At 53.5% G+C, this 18,264-nt stretch overlaps 1 protein-coding gene across 3 annotated transcripts; it reads right to left on the bottom strand.

The window, feature by feature from the left end:
- Positions 1-2,071: 2,071 nt before the first annotated feature.
- On the bottom strand, positions 2,072-17,488 carry LOC119123402 (E3 ubiquitin-protein ligase RNF123). Of its 3 annotated transcripts, XM_037252482.1 has the most exons (41): positions 17,319-17,487; positions 14,692-14,804; positions 14,321-14,405; positions 13,249-13,331; positions 12,736-12,833; positions 12,606-12,660; positions 12,415-12,500; positions 12,255-12,341; positions 12,116-12,183; positions 11,779-11,905; positions 11,587-11,700; positions 11,392-11,496; positions 11,198-11,323; positions 11,013-11,105; positions 10,794-10,867; positions 10,605-10,722; positions 10,432-10,531; positions 10,093-10,154; positions 9,940-10,011; positions 9,426-9,546; positions 8,901-9,002; positions 8,661-8,761; positions 7,635-7,812; positions 7,381-7,529; positions 7,195-7,278; positions 7,017-7,124; positions 6,771-6,948; positions 6,277-6,351; positions 6,049-6,136; positions 5,883-5,970; positions 5,716-5,800; positions 5,474-5,500; positions 4,938-5,077; positions 4,803-4,859; positions 4,325-4,456; positions 4,179-4,254; positions 4,031-4,115; positions 3,279-3,481; positions 3,116-3,210; positions 2,458-2,543; positions 2,072-2,335 (listed from the first exon to the last, which is right to left on the bottom strand). In XM_037252482.1, exons 2-41 carry the CDS (start codon positions 14,774-14,776, stop codon positions 2,230-2,232), a joined length of 4,002 nt encoding a protein of 1,333 aa, XP_037108377.1. In that variant the 5' UTR covers positions 14,777-14,804; positions 17,319-17,487; the 3' UTR covers positions 2,072-2,229. The 3 variants fall into 3 exon arrangements, 2 of the variants coding, with proteins under 2 accessions (XP_037108377.1, XP_037108378.1); XM_037252483.1 differs by lacking the exon at positions 5,474-5,500 and having other exon boundaries at positions 11,587-11,701; positions 11,780-11,905; positions 17,319-17,486; XR_005098050.1 differs by lacking the exon at positions 2,072-2,335 and having other exon boundaries at positions 2,490-2,543; positions 3,116-3,481; positions 11,587-11,701; positions 11,780-11,905; positions 17,319-17,488.
- Between the last annotated feature and the right edge of the window lie 776 nt (positions 17,489-18,264).

The raw sequence follows: 18,264 nt of genomic DNA, 5'->3' as shown, positions 1-18,264 counted from the left end.
ACTATAAGCTATTTCTGCGGTACAGAGAAGCTCTAGTTTCAGTAATGTGTAGGTACTTAGAATATGGAAGGGCCATTTGACCGTGACCAGGAAGACCCTTGTCCATGCCCTTTTTAGGACATTGACTGCAACGAGTAGACTGAAACGCGAACGGCAGCTGTTACTCCAAGCCATGACATCAACGGTTTGGGCAGGTATAAGATAGGCTTGTCTGTCAGGAAGGGGGGCGAACATCTTTGCTTTTGGGGGCTGCGAACATCTTTGCTTTTGGGGCCACTCGAACTTTTGGAGAGACATCACTCTGACATCGGTTGAATAAAATCTTTTCCCAATCAGCCGTGTGTCACTGGAGTGCTACCTTCCCTGGGCCAGCCATCATCCACCGAGTGTTTTGGAGACCGGCGAAGCAACAAAGACCATTTACCACAATGGCTTACAGCTTAAGAAAACTTAAAAATCCTATCTCAAAAAATTAGAACATTTCCTCAGACCAAGTAAAAAAAAGATATATAACAGCAAAACAAAATCAAACATTTGAAAACGTCCATTAATGCACTCAGTACTTGGTTGGGAATCCTTTTGCACGGATTACTGCATCAATGCGGCATGGCATGGAGGCAATCAGCCTGTGGCATTGCTGAGGTGTTATGGATGCCCAGGATGCTTCAATAGCGGCCTTTAGCTCATTTGCATTGTTGGGTCTGGTGTCTTTCAGCTTCTTCTTCACAATACCCCACAAATTCTCTATGGGGTTCAGGTCAGGGGAATTGGCAGGCCAATCGAGAACAGTAATGCCATGGTCAGTACACCATTTACTGGTGGTTTTGGCACTGTGGGCAGGTGCCAGATCATGCTGGAAAATGAAATCATCATCTCCATAGAGCTTTTCAGCAGACGGAAGCATGTAGTGCTCTAAAATCTCTTGGTACACAGCTTCGTTTACTCTGGACTTAATGAAACACAGTGGACCAACACCAGCAGCTGTCATGGCTCCCCAAACCATCGTTGACTGTGGGAACTTCACACTGGATTTCAAGCAACTTGGATTTTGCTCCTCTCCAGCCTTTCTCCAGACTCTGGCGCCTTGACTTCCAAATGAAATATAAAACTTGCTTTCGTCTGAAAAGAGGACTCTGCAACTGTCTAGTCCTTCTTTTCCATATCCCAAGTCAGACGCTTCAAAAGTGGCTTGACCATGGGAATACGGCTATTGTAGCCCATTTCCCGGACACGTCTGTGAACAGTGGCTTTTGATAACTGGACTCCAGCTTCAGTCCACTGTCTTTGAAGCTCCCCCAAATTCTGGAAGTGACTCTTCTTCACAATGCTGTTGAGGCTGCGTTACTCTCTCTTGGTTGTGCAGCATTTCCTGCCACATTTCCACCTTCCAACAGACTTTTTGTGGATGCGCTTTGAAACTGCACTCTGTGAACAGCTTGCTCTTTGAGAAATTTCTGTTTGTGTCTTACTCTCCTGATGGAGGGTGTCAATGATGGTCCTCTGGACAGCAGTCAGATCAGCAGTCTTCCCCATACTTGTGATTTAGTTTACTGAACCAAGCTGAGTGTTTTTCAAGGCTCAGGAAATCCTTGCAGGTGTTTCGAGTTAATTAGACGATTCAAGTGATTAGTTTGAATACCCTACTAGTATACTTTTTCATGATATTCTAATATTTTGATAGGATATTTGAGTTTTCTTAAGCTGTATGCCATAATCAGCAATAAAAGGCTTGCAATATTTCAGTTGATTTGTAATGAATCCAGAATGTATGACATTTTTGTTTTTTTAATTGTATTACAGAAAATAAAGAACTTTATCACAATATTCTAATTTTCTGAGACAGTCCTGTATGTATTGCGCAGCAAGCACATGCATGGACATCTCAAGCCTGCATCCTCCAACACACACATCCATGCGCTTGCTGGTGTCTGCTTCACACGAACCACAAACACAACACACGTGCGCAAACGCGCACACACACACGCGCGCACATGGTTTGGAGTTCCTCTCCCTTCCTGCGTGGATTATACCTCCTGTGTTTTGATGATGTCACCATGAGAACAAGACTTTGGTTCATTGCAATGAATAATTTAATTCCATGACAGGATAGTGAGGGTCACACACGTAACGTGTATCAATGGCTCCATGGACAAAGGAAACGATCCTCACACACGGTCCTGAACGCGAGCGGGCATCAAAATGTGCACGTGACGTGAAAGGAGGTGCGTGCTACGAGCCGGAGGCAGGGGGCTTGCGGTAGTCGTCCACTGCCGTGATGGTGGTCTTACAGAAGAAACAATCCTTGTTGTTCATCAGATGCTGATTGATGCAGGCCCTAAAAGCAACAAACAAGAAGGAGGAGGAGGGCTCACAACTTCCAGCCTGCATTGTGGCAAGCGCCGCAGTCCTGCTCCCGAGTGCGCGCTTGTCTTAGCTAATTACTATCTATGAACTGACTTGCAGGACTTGTGCGAGCAGGGCTGAAAGACGGCCGAAATGGAGTGCGCGTAGCAGATGGGGCAAAGGTCATCCTCGCTGGCAGGCTAGAAGAGATCAAAAGAGAAAAGGCGCACGTTTGCCATGTGCAGCTCTTCAGACACTCCGTGTAGGCCCGGCAAGTCCGAAAACGAGGCAAAATCAAAAGAGAACAGGCTGAAGTGGAAAACTCAATCGGACAGAGGATTGGATAGGCTCACGTTGGCAAAAGCAAAGCAATCGAGTGCTCAACATGAAGCGAGCGGCCTGAGCTTTTGACGGGTAACTTGGGCCGGTGGTGTCGAAGGAACGGACCTGGATAGCTCTTCCTCAAAGTGCCGCGTTCGTGACGAGTGAAACGCCTGAAAGAATGGCCCGAGTGGCCTTTGCGACAGAGTGCCGCCTTCAGATGTGATTTCAATATGTTCTGTTGCCACGCTTGTCACTCAAAAGGCGCTCTGGCAAATCGTTTGCCCGTTGAGATGAAGGCAGGTGACCTTTATCTTTTGACGACCTCGTCCTATGGTGGAATCCAACCAAAAATGCCATTTAGCCAAAGGCAGGTGGACGCGCAAATGGACGGAGGCGCGAACGGACAGACGCGCTGCCATGAGTGGCTTTAGAGGTGACGGAGGACAACCTGCGTGCTGGTCGCTGCCTTCTGCGATTCCCTGGTGAGGAAGGCCAGCATGCTTTCCACCTTCAGCTTCTCGTCCTCGCTGACGTAGTCGCTGTCTGCAAAACAAAAGCGAAGCAAAGCAAGCAGGCACACTAGCAGAGGCGTGGCGGCGCACGCGACTCACAAGCGTTGAGGGAGAAATGCTTGAGCTCCGAGGGGCCGGCGAGAGGGGGTGGAGCGACCGAGGGCACCGGGATGGAGAAGGAAGAGGCTAGCGCGGGCGCCGTCTTCAGGCTCGCCTGGTCGCCGGCCTCGCTGAGAAGGTGCCGGATGGAGTGAAGCTGGAAGCACGGGTCCGACAGCAGCACGCAGGCCGCGCGACATGTCCTGGCACAAGGCAACTCGTCAGCGCCTGCCCCCCCGCCAAGGGCCCGGACCACGAGCTCACCGCCAACACACACATGGGAGCCCCAGGCGCAGCAAACGGACACGGTCCTCGTCGCGCCCTAGCGATCCCATTACACGGCCCCTTGCACCCCACCGCCATTACCGCTACCGCCATGTCCTGGCGCCCATGTGGCACCTTTGCTTTGCCTTCCAAATCTTCAGCCAAGAACAAATCTGCGAGGCACAACTCCAAAGACGAACAAACAACTCAGCCAGCGTTTTCGGCTGCGTTTGTAGCGGTCACCAATTCAACCCTAAAAAGCCGCGTATCCCTTTTATAACGTTTGCAGCCCATGTGGCGCTTTCTTAATTCATGAGCAGCGGACGGCAGGAGCATCATTAGCAAGCATCCAGCAAGAATGCTTTGGCGGTCGGAAGGGCTCACGCACACGATGCTAATACCAAACCCACGCGCGGGTACGTGGCCTGTGGTGCGGTATGGGTGCAAAAAACAAGAAGGAAAAAAAAGCAGCAGGAGGTGGGACTCACCTGTGCCGGTCGCCATCCACAAGAAGTCGAACAAGGATGCCAGTGACGGCCACCAGGATGGGGTAGTGGTCCACACTCTCCAGACCTGCCCAGGGCGCAAGGGCAACATGAGTACGTGCTCAGGTGGGCCCACCGGTTGGCCGCCTACCTGGCAGTCGCAAGTTGACCACGCGGTCAAAGAGGTTCTTCTCGGCTGTCACCCGATTCAACACCTGATTCAGCAACTGTGGCGTACGTGCAATCGCGGGTCACCACCTCGGCCAAAACGCCACAGCGGGCGCAGAGCTGGCCCACCTGAGCCAGGCGGCGCAGCAGCAGCTCGGCGGACGGACGCGACCAGTCCAGGAAGATCTCCGGGACCAGCGTGACCGTCATTTCCAGTACCCTCAGCAGGCTGACGGACAGGTCAAAGCAGGTGGCGCATACCTGCAAGGCCACAAGACGCTCGGCGGATGCTTGCAATCCATCACCTCACTGTGCGTCATGAGCCAGCTGCAACCGCCAAAGGACCAATGTCCAGGCCAGACACAACTGCACTTTGTTTGCAGCCCCACCCTATCCTTAGCTTTGCCTCCTGTGGCCTGAGGTGAAACTGTGCTAGGTGACGCCGACCTGCCTTTGCTCACTGAGGGCTTCTGTGGGGTGTAGCTGTGGGGTGAAGCTGTGGGGTGCAGCTGCTGGGTGCAACTGTGGGGTGCAACTGTGGGGTGCAACTGTGGCGCACGCGCAGCTGCCCGAGCGCACACGCCGCTTTTCCACAGGTAATGCTGACCTTCAGCTGACGCGTGTCCACAAAGTTCCTCTCTGGACGCTCGGCTGCCTGCTGTATCTGCAGCGAGGACAAGATGCCTCAAAGAGGGCCAGATGGAAGGTGGGCGTGTCTTTGGGCAGGGCAAACAGGCGTTACCTCCTGAATCATGCCGATGAACTCGGAGAAGGCCCAGTTGAGCTGATTGAGGACGCTGTTGAGGAAGGAGGCAGCCATGTCTTTGTCGGTGCTCAGCAGCCGGGCCATGTGTCTCTGGAGCAGCAGCGACGGACACGGCTCTGGGGACCAATTGCAGCTCGCAGGTCACATAATGGCAAGAAAAGCAAGAAAAGCCGCCGCAAGACCGACTGCTGGCCGGGGAAAGGCGGCGCCGCAATCCAGTGGTCCCCCTCACCCCCCGACCAAGGCTTCCGTGCATCCTCGGAGGGGATGGCGAATGACCATGCCAGAGGAAGAAAACAAAGACATTCAACCGAGAACCAAACAAACACATATCAAGGTGGAAACTAAACTCGAGGAGGATTTTGACTCGGAAAAATGAAGGATAAAAGGGCAGCTGGAAAAATCATTGTGGAAACGGAAATCAATAACGGGAGAAGCTTGCAACACAACTGCACGAATAAAGGCTAACTCATTTAAATTCATTGGACACAAAGACATCAAAGAGAACTTACGGTGTAAACACGCAATGGTCAAATCCCCTCCAAGGGCATGCAAAAAAGAAAAAAGGACAAAAGACAAAATGACGACAAATGACGCATGAGCATGCGGGACGGGAAGATGCTCACTGAGGTCACACGAATCCATCAAAGACAATCAAGGTGCCAACCAAGGTGGAAAACACATGCCATTTCGACCAAGGATGCGACGGACGGACCAACGCGACGGCGGTGAGGTGACAAGGCGGGCAACCTACTCTGGAGGCTGGGGAGGTTGGCGTCCTCGGGTTTGGTCTTGAGGAGGTGCGGCAGGCGCGTGTACCTGTAGCCAAAACCGCAGCCCTGCAACATACCCGATGGCACTCAAGGGCAAAAATAAAACCACCATACATTCTAGAAGGAAGGAAGCAAGAGTGCGGCTCACCCGCCACAGCCGGACCAGGATCCAGTTGGTCTGCGCCCAGGGTCTCTGCTCGTAGGGGGCCAGCAGGTTCCTCATCATGGCCACGCGTCTGTAAGCACAAGCGCACGCTCGCCAGCCAGCCCGCCAGCCAGCCAGCCCGCGGCTGTCTGACGCGAGAGCCACTCACTGGTCCTCAGGGATCCTCTCCACTGCCCTGAGGGACTGCGGGTAGCAGACGTAGCTGGCCAGCGCCTGCATTAGTGCGTCTTTGATGTCTATGAAACAAAAGCGCCGCAGGCCAGTGACGCTTTGATTTTGGGGCGCCGTACTGCCTTGGTCAAAGAAGAGGCACGCCGCAAATACTGAGCGGGTTAACGGTGGCAAAAAATGGTGTGTGTGCACGCGCACGCGTGACCTGTTCCGACGATGCGCGGATCCGCAAAGTGTTTGGCGAGAATGGACGCCAGCTGGGTCAGTGTTTCTTCGTAGCCTACGGGGACGACAAAGTCAGGTTGGCGGGCGACAGACTCACAATGGGCTGGCAGGAGTGAGGCCGCTGGCAACCATCTTGCGTTGCCACCCACTAACTTGAGTTGCTTCATTTTTCTTTTCACCTCGTTTTGTGTGTCTGGAGCAAAAAGGGCGGCGTGGGCGGCACACCTCATACCAATACGCACTACGTGCATTTTAGCCGGGTTTTCCAATCCTTCTCTTCTGAGGCACACCCCCGCCGTCCGAGGACTCAACAGTGACGAGAAAGGGAAGTGAGGGCCACAAATTGAGCCGACCTGCATCCGTGGCCCTACCGAGACAGCGGATGCACACTCAGCGAGGGCGGCAAGGCAAGACAGGTGGCAGGGGCTCTCGCGCGCACGCGTGGCACACTGTCGCCGTTGGGGCCCAGCTCACCCGGCAGCTGCTCCATGCCGCCGGCGGGAGCAAAGTAGTTCTTGAGCGCGTTGTAGGCGTACATGGCCACGTGGAGGTAGAACTCGGGGACAAAGGCGAAGAGCGAGCCCGTACGGTCGGCGTGCTCGATGGTGCCCATGCACACGCGCAGCAGCCAGTACACATCCAACATCTTCTCCTGCGCGCACAGTGGCGGTGACGAGGCCAGCCATGTGCTCGGCATGCTGTGCGCGGGCGCCGCCCCACCTTGGAGTATGTAGTGGCGTTGATCCAGGCCAGCCTCCTGCTGAGGTGATTCAACTTCTCCGCAAAGACCTTCTGACTCTTGCCGAGTTCCTCCAAGATGTCTGGCCTCTGCAGCGGCAAGCCACAGCACACATGGAGACAGACACATGGAGGTGCCCTAACTCGTCGTCCCACTTACTCCGGGCGGACATCGGACCATCTTCTCGTCCGTGTCCTTGAGGGCCACCGCGTACTCGCGCACGTCGTCGGCCACCGCCACCATCTACACAAAGGCCATGAGCATTCCGTCAATCGCGGATGCAAACGAAAACAAACGGGAAAAAAAAAAGACGGCAATGGGCGGGCCGGTGACTGCAGGGCGCACCTTCCCCAGTTGCTGATGCACGCTGAGGTTGTACATCATGACGATCCCGTCGGTGAGCTCCAGAAGTGATTTGTCGGCTACGGGCTGTTGCAGCCAGCCCACAGGTCGGCCCAGCAGCAGGCCGTCATCGCCGCCGTGGCTCCCTTCAACTTTAGAGAACAAGAGAGCGCGGCGGAAAGGATGACGAGGAAAGGGACAAGGTGTTTGTGCAGTTTTTTCCCGCAACAAAGACGGCAAAGCTCCAGCTGACTTACTGTCCTCCTCGGTGCGCCGCTCCATGGCGAGGGCCCGCACTTTGACCTTGTCAGGCTGACCGAGGGGTCGCCTGGGGGTCACGAGGCCGACGGCAGCGGCACCAAGGAAGCGGTTGGTGCGGCCTGGGGTGGGCGAGCCCAGCCAGCCGGGCCGAGCCGGGGTGCTGCCCGCTGGCCTCTGGGAAAAAATTGCCCACAATGTACCGTACGCGGGACATTTACCTTAGGAGATGTGATTGACGACAAAAGATGAACTTGTTAACATGCCATGGGACGCACACCGAGACCAGCTCAGGAAGTGGCAGACACAAAAGGAAGACTCGCTCAGGACTTTTATATTCTCAAGCGAGAAAATGTCGAGCCTTGGTAAGTAGGTTTCACTGCACTGACTTTGCAAGTCCTTCTTGAGAGCAGACTCGTTCATCTTTTGCGTTTCATCCAAGTCAGACATTTGCTGCTTTTTGCTGCTCTTTTTTTTTTAACTTTCACCACCAAGTCAATCCTTATGTGCTCGTGCTTTGTTGTTTTTTAAACACAAAATAATGCCAAATAGACAAGGAACTGCAGTTAGGGGAAGGTTTGTCTGCGTACACACCTCTGATTTTTCGATTTGTCGATAGAATAATCCATCCATCCATAGAATATGGACTGTAATATAACAAAAAATAGCCTGAAAAAAAGGAAGCCAGTCATGCCCCGAAGCTAACGCTAGCGCACATGGGCAGGTAACGGTACGCTTGACACAGACCCTGGCCAATTTTGGCAGGCGTGGCATGTCACCGAGCTCACGTTGCCGGCCGAGCTACCGTCACCGGCCGAGCTCACGTCGCCCGCCAAGCTCACGTCACCCGCCAAGCTCACGTCGCCCGCCAAGCTCACATCGCCCGCGTGCCCATTGTGACGCCCTGACTCAGAGAGGCAACTTGTAAAGCGCACAACGGAAAATTGCCTCGCCCTTCATACGTCCGTCTACAGCATTCAATTTGGAAAATAAGGACTGACGGCGTTTCCAAAGCCAAGACCAACCTGCGCGGCGCCGCTCTGCTCATCCTCGTCCAAGTCATCCATGGACGCCGCTTGGATCTCGGTGGGGTCGATGATGACGTTGGCCTGAGTGGCCAGGTCGTCTGCGGGCGCACAAGGTGGGCAACGCCTTTGACGTTAGCTCGTCAGCCAGCGGCGGCCAAGGGCGGAACAGGCGAGGCAATCTTTGGCGAGCGTGTCGGCAGTCCAGCCTTTTGGTGCCGCCCACTGCGCTGCACTGACCTTTGAGCGTCTTCTTGAGATGCGACAGCAGCCCACCCAGCCGCTGCAGGTCAAAGTAGTCCACCTTGCCATTGTAGAAGAGCTGCGGCGGCACAAACGCCGCTAGAGACGCACGTCGACCGGCGAGGAAAGCAACAAGAAGCCACAGGTTACGTGACACTGACACGCCGCCATCAAAAGTATCAAATGATCCGAAATGTTTCTTGGGCATCATTGCACCGGCTAATTCCAAAATGAAAAGATGTCAAGACTTTTGCTGGGATGACATCAATGAGCCTTGCACCCCGCTTGCAACATCCTGTGATCGGCAACATAGCAGTGCCCACAAAGCCCTTCCCCACTTGTTCTCATTTGTACAACCTAGGTTTGCGCTTGGAAAAAGAAGACACTGCCTCTTATCCTGTCACAAAAGTAATTTTGGTGCTGCCCTGCGGGACGACATTTGCTGACAGAAACAAAAGGTGGATTGACAAAGACGGTTTCTGCGACTGCATCTGCAGCTGTGTCTGCGGCAGGCTTTCCTACCTTCACTGGTGACGCTGCCCAAAATCTTCTTGCAGCTTTCATCCCAGCAGGCGCGCACGGCCGTGATCAGGCGGTGCAAGAAGCACAGCATGTACTCGGGCGGGCACAGGGCTGTGGGATGCTGCGGGCCCGCACACGCAGCGCTCACATTATCTTTTCAAGCATTGGCAGCACCGCATTTTTTTTCTTACAGCCTTTTCCAAATTGGAGCGGACGAGATGAGGAATGACCCTTGCCTCCACAGTGACTAAGGTTAAGCCGTTTTTCAAATCATAGCGGTTCAACAGTTCAAAATCCCTCCTTGAGTTAAACCAAATTAATGCCATCTAAGAAATAATTCTTGTGTGGCAGCAATGACGTGGTCTGAGCCAATGGGCGCGTTAACTCAACGCCGACCAATCGGCCGCCGCGTGATTCCCAAACCGCGTGAACCCCAAACCGCGTGAACCCCCGTGTTTCCTCCGTTTTGGAACGAGGCTGCAAGCAAAGCCGGCTGCTGTGCGCTTGCTCTTACCCCTCTGTTGCTGGCGTTCTCTTGCAGGAACCTGCGGAACTTGTTGAGGAAAATGTAACGCGAGGCTTTGCCCTGAGCAAAGTCAGAACAGGACCCACACAAAAGACACATATGTTATAAAAACGATTCTTTTTCCTGAGCCTAAAAACTTACCGTGCTCTTGTCTTTGTTGTTGAGTAGCAGCCGGAGGATCTGCACTTGCAGCTCTTCCACCACTAGACGGAGACAACAAGCCATTTTATTTATTGATCGTGCACAGTCTTGTGACAAGGCAGAATGGGGCGGGTTTGGTGTTGCCAAATAGTGAGCGGGAGCCCTCCGGCTTGTCTCGCCCCCCAGCAGTGCCCGCAGATGAACAGCTTCCGTCAAGTATTTTGGAAACGGTGCGGTGCACATTTGGGCCTGCCCCGCGGAGGTTGTCGGTGTGCCACCAATGCACTTGCACCGTCAACGCGTTGGCGAGGAAGCGTCGGTTGGTTGAGCGTGTTCTACCTTCGATTCTTTTTTTCAGCCGCTGACACCCTCGCTCGTAAGCTCGCCTCCGCAGACGCTCATCAGAACTCTCGTCTTTGGGCTGGCGCTCGTCCTTTCCCTGATGTACAAGAGGATAACTAGGCTCAGGTGAGCAGGGGTACACAGGTACACGGGGGTGAAGATGTGTGCACCTCCTTGTCAAAGTGCGTGGGCCACCAGGTGGTGGGGATCAGCTCATCTAGCCCTGCCTCCTTCACCCGCAGCGGAGTCTTGATGTAAAAGAACACCACCGAGCGCAGCACATCAAACGTGCACTCCCGTTAAGGAACATGCACTGAGGGTGCTAGGAAATCCACCACCATGTGGACGCGCAAGGATATAAGATGTTGTTGAGCAGGTACTTCCTGGACTTCTCGTGACGCAGGATGGCCGTCGTCAAACGAAGGTAGTGGATCTGAAAGGACATACAAAAGTTCCATCACACATGATTTAGAAGAAGAGTAGCAAGAAATCAGGCACAAAAGACCACAAATGAAAACGGGCTGATAAAAGCCGGCGCAAGAACAGCATCAAGACAACCTACGAGGGGCACTGGGTACCTGGAAGCCGAGGTCGGGGATGATGGGGGAGAAGCGGTAGGCCCTCAGCAATGACATCATCAGCTGCTTCAGACACTCGTTCACCTCGTAGTCCTGCGGGCGAGCAAGACAGCGAGGGAAGGAGGCAGTTACAGCGCACGCCGGGCGAGGCGGTCACGGCGCGCGCTGCACGAGGGGGCACTTACCTCCATGAGGAGCCAGAAGAGGTCGAGGAGCTGCTGGATGAGTGGATGCTCGTCCACGGAACCGCCGCCCTCCAGGATCCCCAGCAAGAAGTTCATCAGCACGTCCTCCACCAGGTAGACTTGGCACTAGGCATGGCGGTACGTTTACGGTCGACAAAGACGCCACCAAGGCCAAGGAAGACGCGCTGGCTCACCATCAGTGGAGCAAAATACTTGAAGATGTGCGCCATTGTGATCAGGACCGTTGCCTCGCCGTCGAGCCTCCACATGGAGCAATCCGCCTCGGCCACGCGCTCCTCCTGCGACACACAAGCAGACGCACGGCGGGAGTGGCCGACACTGTCCTGGCCCGCGACTGTGATGTTTTGCACGTGGGCGTGGTGAACGACCTGCACATGAATGCGCGTGCACAGGACATTCTTGACGAAGCCCAGCAGCTTGTGAGCCTTGAGCAGATCGGCAGCGGGCGGGTCCTGCAAGGGCAGGTAGCCTTCGCACGGGTACGTGAGCGCCGGCATGTCAAGAACAAATACAGCGGGACAAGGCAGGCAGGCGGGCGGACAAAAGATGGCAACAGGATATCTGAGCGGCCGGCTGCCAAAGTTGAAGGCCACCGACTCCTTGAAGGACAGGCTGATGGCCGGGAAGTAGGCCACACCGGGGCCCGTCTTGATGTCGGCGAACGCCGTACCCAGCGACTGGCCGTTCCTGGGCACACACTGACGCATTAGGGCCCGTTTTGAGCGCATCCCTTTCGGAGGTTGGAAAACAACTTGGCAATGTGTTGCAAGAGCATTGGCGCTCAAGGGCAACAAAATCTTGGAGGAAGAGGCATCTCCCGGAGAAGCACCACCGCAGAACGGGCGGCCCGAGAACACCACGGATTGGCGAGGGGCGCGTCCAGCATCATCGACTTACAGGCAGAAGGCGATGCTGGCATCGTCCAGGTCTATCAGACAGCTGACAATGTCCCCCGCCGCCCACGACTGCCGGCGCACAGACAAAAAGGCGGCGTCATCGCCAGCACTGGCAGCAGAGCCAGAGGACGATGGCTCACCTTGCCGTAGTTGGTGGTGACCACGTTCCACTTGCGCACTCGATTCCCGTCGTAGGCGTATGAGTCGGGCGTGTCGCCGACGCCCTCCTGGCGTTGGCGGGCGGCCATTAGCGGGTGGCCGTTAGTGAGCAGCCGTTAACGCGCGGCAGCGAGAGCTCACCTCCTGGTTGAAGCGGCAGTTGAGCGTGCACCAGCCGATCTGCATCAGACCCTGCGAAGAGATCAGCACCTCGTACGCCCACTTGCCTGCGTGCAAAGGGTCAAAGGTAAGGCCCCGCCCTACTTTGGCACTCTAGCGCCAACAGGGTTTGACGAGGGCTTCAAAGCGGCTTTTGGCCCGCGCGTGCTCACCTTTGTACACGCAGGTGGTGGCCCGGATGGAGCTGAAGTTGCTGTGGCCGATCACCTGAAGGAGGCGTGGCGGGCAAAGGTCAAGGCGGGTGGCGAGGTGACTTGCCAAACGGGGAGGCGCCCTACCTACCCCCAACAGGTCGTCGTCCACAAAGAGGAGGCCCTCGAAGCCACCGGTGTGATCCAGGACCACCGGCTGGGGACCCAGACGACCTTCCAGCTCACGGTCTGCGTGACAAGTCACCAAGCGTTGCTCGAGGTGCCAACGCAACATCCTCGTCAAGATTGATGCTGCCTTTTAAAAGCAGCATTGTTCTTCAAGCACAAAGACTGCCTTGAAAATCTGCTTTTGAGCTGCGATTCAAGGCCTGGCGCCGGCCGATGACAGCACATCGCCGACACGTTTCAGAGAAGGCGCCGGCCGTACAGACGCTCTATAATCGCTTTTTACACAAGGTGGGGTTCTGACTGCCCTTTTGGCAGGCTGCCTTCCGCTCACGTCCGGGACAATTCCACGTTCCTGTTTCACACGCTGACTGGCCGATCGGTCGCCAACTCCGAGGCGCTCCAAAATGACACGCGGGCCAGAAAAGCACACAAAGGAAAAAAACGAGGAGCCAAAGAGCGCGAGGTGCACACGTACCCGAGGCGCTGTTGTCAGCCGTCTCGCCTTCGCACAACAACGTTTGCAGATGAGTGTCCAAATCCTGGAAGGTCAAAGGCTTCCTGAACACCAGGGGGAGTAGGCGAGTCGTCCGGGTTGCGCAGCCAAAGGGAAGAAGACCAATAACCATCATCACCAACTTGAAGAACATTTCACATTTGGAGAGCCCTGCAAAGCCGACATGCCCGACCCCCCCCACCATGTGTGTGTGTGTGTGTGTGTGTGTCTATGAATAGAAGCGTCTGTGAGACAACACAGCAGCTGAGCCTATGCCACGCCGCATACAAAAGTTGGAAACAGGCAAAAGCAACGCCTAAATTCTAGAAAAAGGTGTACTTCTGCCATTCATCTCAAATTCACATTTTTGCATGAAACAAGTTGCAGCCGACGGTGGCTTGGTGGCGCACTGGTTAGCACATCCGCCTCACAGTTAGGAGGGTGCGGGTTCGATTTCACCTCCGACCCTCGCTGTGTGGAGTTTGCATGTTCTTCCCGTGCCTGCGTGGATTTTCCCTGGGCACTCCGGTTTCCTCCCACATCCCCAAAACATGCTTGGTAGGCCGTTGGAGCACTCCAAATTGACCCTAGGTGTGAGTGCGAGTGCGGATGGTTGTTCGTCTCTGTGTGCCCTGCGAATGGCTGGCAACAGGCTCTGGGTGTCCCCCGCCTACTGCCCGATGACAGCTGGTATAGGCTCCAGCACGCCCGCGACCCCCGTGGGGACAAAGCAATACAGAAAATGGATGGATGGAAGTTGCAGCCGTATTTTGCCGTGACAAAGATTTTCTCCTCTAACTATGCCTTTGAATTCTGGGAACTGCACCAGACGGGAAGTCCAGTCCAAAATGCTCTTGTCTGCTGAGTTCAACAATGGGACAGAAGCAGCAAAACGCAGCAGCTTTCAGCCATCCTGGCCGGGGGCGGCCATGTTGCCAAAAAAGGAGGGAGGTGTCATGGCGATGCTCGGCTGCGCTCGCCTGCATTGCCTTCAAAAAGCAGAAAGCTGCCCGGACAGCAGCCAGCCCAACAGACAGACAGACGGACAGACAACCTGAGGAAGGGCAGAACAGCGGCCTCATCGGCAGAAGGGAAGACGTGATGCAAATAGTCGCTCAGCAGCCTCTCGTTGACGATACCTGGGGAGAGATAGAGATAGCCAGAGAGAGGGAGGGGGGGGAGAGAGTGCCACAAGGTCCGTTTTTGCCGTACAGGCAAGTTGAATCGTTCGCACGACCGCGCTTGCCACTCAAATCGACTTTTCATCTGTCTTGGGAGTCGCTTGCACCTGTTGCCTTCAGACAAGCCACAGCGCTAAGGCTCGGCGCATCCGTGGCATTTTCCAGTCTTGTGCACGACCGACGGGACATGGCACCATTTGTGAAAATGGCTGCTTGGGTTGGCAAAATCGGCGGAAAGCATTACCAGCACACTTGGCTTTGTCCGTGTCCGAGGCCAGCCTGTAGTCGCGGTGGCTCAGCGCCATGCCACCACTACCTTTGTAGCTCATGGTGTTCGCCGGGAAGTCGGCCGAACCGCTGCAGACACACAAATGAGAAAAGAAAATGACCACAGACACAAGCGGCATCCTGGCCTTTGTTTTCCAGCCCGTCCTGAAAAGGGCTGCGAGTCACGCGAGCGAGACTCTTCCATCGTACGGCTGATCCAACGGCAGAAGAGCAAGAATAAACTCAAACTCAAATCACCACAGAGACAAAATTGACGCTGAAGCGAAGCGGACATCTCTGTGACTTGCTCAATCGGACGGACGTCTCGGGAGCCTCTATTTTCCATCCAGGTCAGCTTCACCGTGTTGCCAACGCCGTGAGACAACAGCAAGACGCGAGCAGCCGGTGCCTCATCTATGGCTGGCCTTTTGTCATTTTCAGCCGTCTTTGTAGCCATTGTGAAGCAAGCCAAGACACTTTCTTAATGGGAGTGGGAGGGTCCCCAACTGTGACTTTTGGTGCAATTGTACGTTTTCCTGCTTTCACTCAAGATTCAAAAGTTTTTATTCGCCATGTTTGAGCGTGCCAAACAAGGAATTTGACTTCGGTAAATCACAGCCTCTGTTCAACATTTAGGTGACTAACAACACTCAGGACATGTGAAAAATGGCAAATTTCCTCAAACATCCCCTGATCTTAAACTCCCAAGAGGGCAAGGAAGAACTCAAAACTCCAGCTAGGGGAACTGAGAAACCTTGAGAAGAGACCACAGATGGGAAGGTCCCTTATCCAGGATGACCAGGCTGCAATGGATGCAGAGAAGACACATAGTACAAACAGTGTAGACAAATTCAAAAAAGGTGTGGAGAGCAGGATGTTATTGCACAGTAATGACTCTGAGACTCTAAGAGTGGTGTGAGTTCATCAGAGCAACAGCCTGGGGGAAGAAGCTGTCTCTGTGTCTGCTGGTTTTGGCGTACCGAGCTCTATAACGCCGTCCGGAGGGGAGTAGTTCAAACAGACTGCAACCTGGGTGAGAAGGGTCTGTAGAGATGTTCCTTGCACGTTTCCTGGTCCTGGAGAGGTACAAGTCTTGGCTAGATGGGAGGTTGATTCCAATTATCTTTTCTGCAGTCCTGATTGTCCGTTGCAGTCTGTGCTTGTCTTGTTTGGAGGCTGATCCAAACCAGACAGTGATGGAGGTGCAGAGGACAGACTGGATGATGGCAGTGTAGAAGGTCTTCAGAAGCTATCGCGGCAGGTTGAACTTCTTGAGCTGTCTCAGGAAGTACTCCCGACAATTCAGCCCATACGCCTCCCATCCTCTCCATTACAACTGGAGCTGAAGTCATGACAAGACCCTCACCCCCAAGGGTATCAAGTCACTCTCAAAGCAGCACCGCCACTGAGCAGTTAAATTTAGAAAACACTCACAAACTGGTTTGGAGCGGTGGAAAAGGCAGCCAGCGTTAAGAAAGTGCCCGCTCGCCTGCCAGCTTGCCTGCCTGATCATCCGCCCGCTTGTTGATTTGCAGTGCATTCAATGTGCCTGAGAATTGCATTTCATGTGGACAAGTTTGCAAAGTTAACGCTTAGGGCTTGATGTTGGGATATTAGAAAAGTCGTACACTGTGCGAATAAATCGACAGCTTCCCTAATGTGATTCTATGTATTCCAGGACTGTTTTTGTCAGAGCAGCAAACATTTACGCGCAAGAGTCAGCACTCGAGGTGTCGAGCCAGTCCAGTAAATCCCAAAATTAATGAAAATCCAAACCATATAATCAACTCAAACCTGACGAAGCCTTCTTCTGAATGACATTGTTGCACAACAACAACAAAAGAATGAATGAAGGGGCTTGTACTTGGGCTGTTACTATCCAATGTTTATAGAAACGATTGTCTTATCAATTAATTAGATACATTACATACATTTTTGGCACGGTGTGTGTCAAAAAAAAAAAAAAAAAAAACTAAGAGCATTTGCTGCTCGCCTCAAAACTCCTTTGTACCCAATCCATTGGCCTTTCTTCTGTTATTGGAAGTTGGTAGACCGGCTCATCAGCTCATGACTGCCACCAACCGATGGTGGCCGCCATCTAAGGCTCCACTCAAATTTTGCTTCCAGGTCAAGCATAACATGGTCGTATTTGTAAAGGCTCACAAGTCAAGGCACTCGTATCTCGAGGCACCACTTTACTGGCAGATTTATGTGTGAGTAACACGCCTTCTTGTGTATAATGTGTGTGAAGTGTACGCTTGACGCTCCAAGTCTCGCAGAAATGTTCGACTCTTTTCCCAAATGTCTTACGATGATGATGATGATTACGAGCCTCCTGGAGAAAAAGCGGGGTGTCAGGTAGAGTGACGACGTCATTCCGTCATGGGGGTTTCAGCCTGTGTGGCAACATTAGGTGAGCCAAGCATTTCCAAAACATGCCTTCGTGCAAAAGAGAACACCAAAGGCCACAAAAATGATGGCAAACTAAATGAGCATAAGTGGCAATGGCTCGGCCATGCTAGCAGATCGCTGGCCGAACTAGCTAGCAAGCTAACATGACGAAACTCAAACATAGTAAAACAAAAACTATCATCACACGTTTACCAGTTTTGTCCCGCTTCAGTTCCACTCCGCTCGTTCTTGCGCGGGATGTTGTTGTGGCCTCTGCGTGATTTAAATCCCAACCGAAGAATGGGTGTGGATTTCCTTGAGGTTCCGGTCGCTCATTTCGACCACAACAGTTTGGCTTGGCCACGCCTCCCACGCTACGGAGCCTCAGCTAAACCAGAAAGACTCCAACAGCGAAACTAATCGCCACACATCAGTACCAAACCTGCGTGAAGCTGGCCCCCCACCCCACGCAAAATTTAAGGAAAATAGTCACCTGCGTGAAGCTGGCCCCCCACCCCACGCAAAATTTAAGGAAAATAGTCTGTTTCGTTTGTGCTTCGTTTTTTTTAAAGTCCCAATGATCGTCACACACACATCTGGGTGTGGTGAAATTTGTCGTCTGCATTTAACCCATCCCCGTGTGATTTTGATCCATCCCCTGGGGGAGAGGGGAGCAGTGAGCAGCAGCGGTGCCGCGCTCGGGAATCATTTGGTGATCTAACCCCCCAATTCCAACCCTTAATGCTGAGTGCCAAGCAGGGAGGCAATGGGTCCCATTTTTATAGTCTTTGGTATGACCCGGCCGGGGTTTGAAACCACAACCTTCCAGTCTCAAGGCGGACACTACCACTAGGCCACTGAGCTGGTTTGTGCAGCAAAAATTTTCGTTTGTGCTGCTATGGTTTTTTAGTTATGAAAGATTATTTTATAGGTCATCCAGAGTTCACCCAGCCCCCCATCTGCTCAAAATGAACCCAAAATGGTACCGTTCGTTTGTGCTTCGTTAGTGCTGGTTTGTGCCGCAAAAACCTTCGTTTGTGCTGCTTCGGTTTCGTAGATATTACACATTTATCTTATAGCGATGACGTCACCCAGCCCCCCATTTTACTCCAAATGGACCCAAAATGGTACCGTTCGTTTGTGCTGGTTTGTGCAGCAA

This window comes from Syngnathus acus, chromosome 5, assembly GCF_901709675.1.
Source record: "Syngnathus acus chromosome 5, fSynAcu1.2, whole genome shotgun sequence".
NCBI lineage: Eukaryota > Metazoa > Chordata > Actinopteri > Syngnathiformes > Syngnathidae > Syngnathus > Syngnathus acus.
This window is presented reverse-complemented; position numbering and strand designations above follow the sequence as displayed.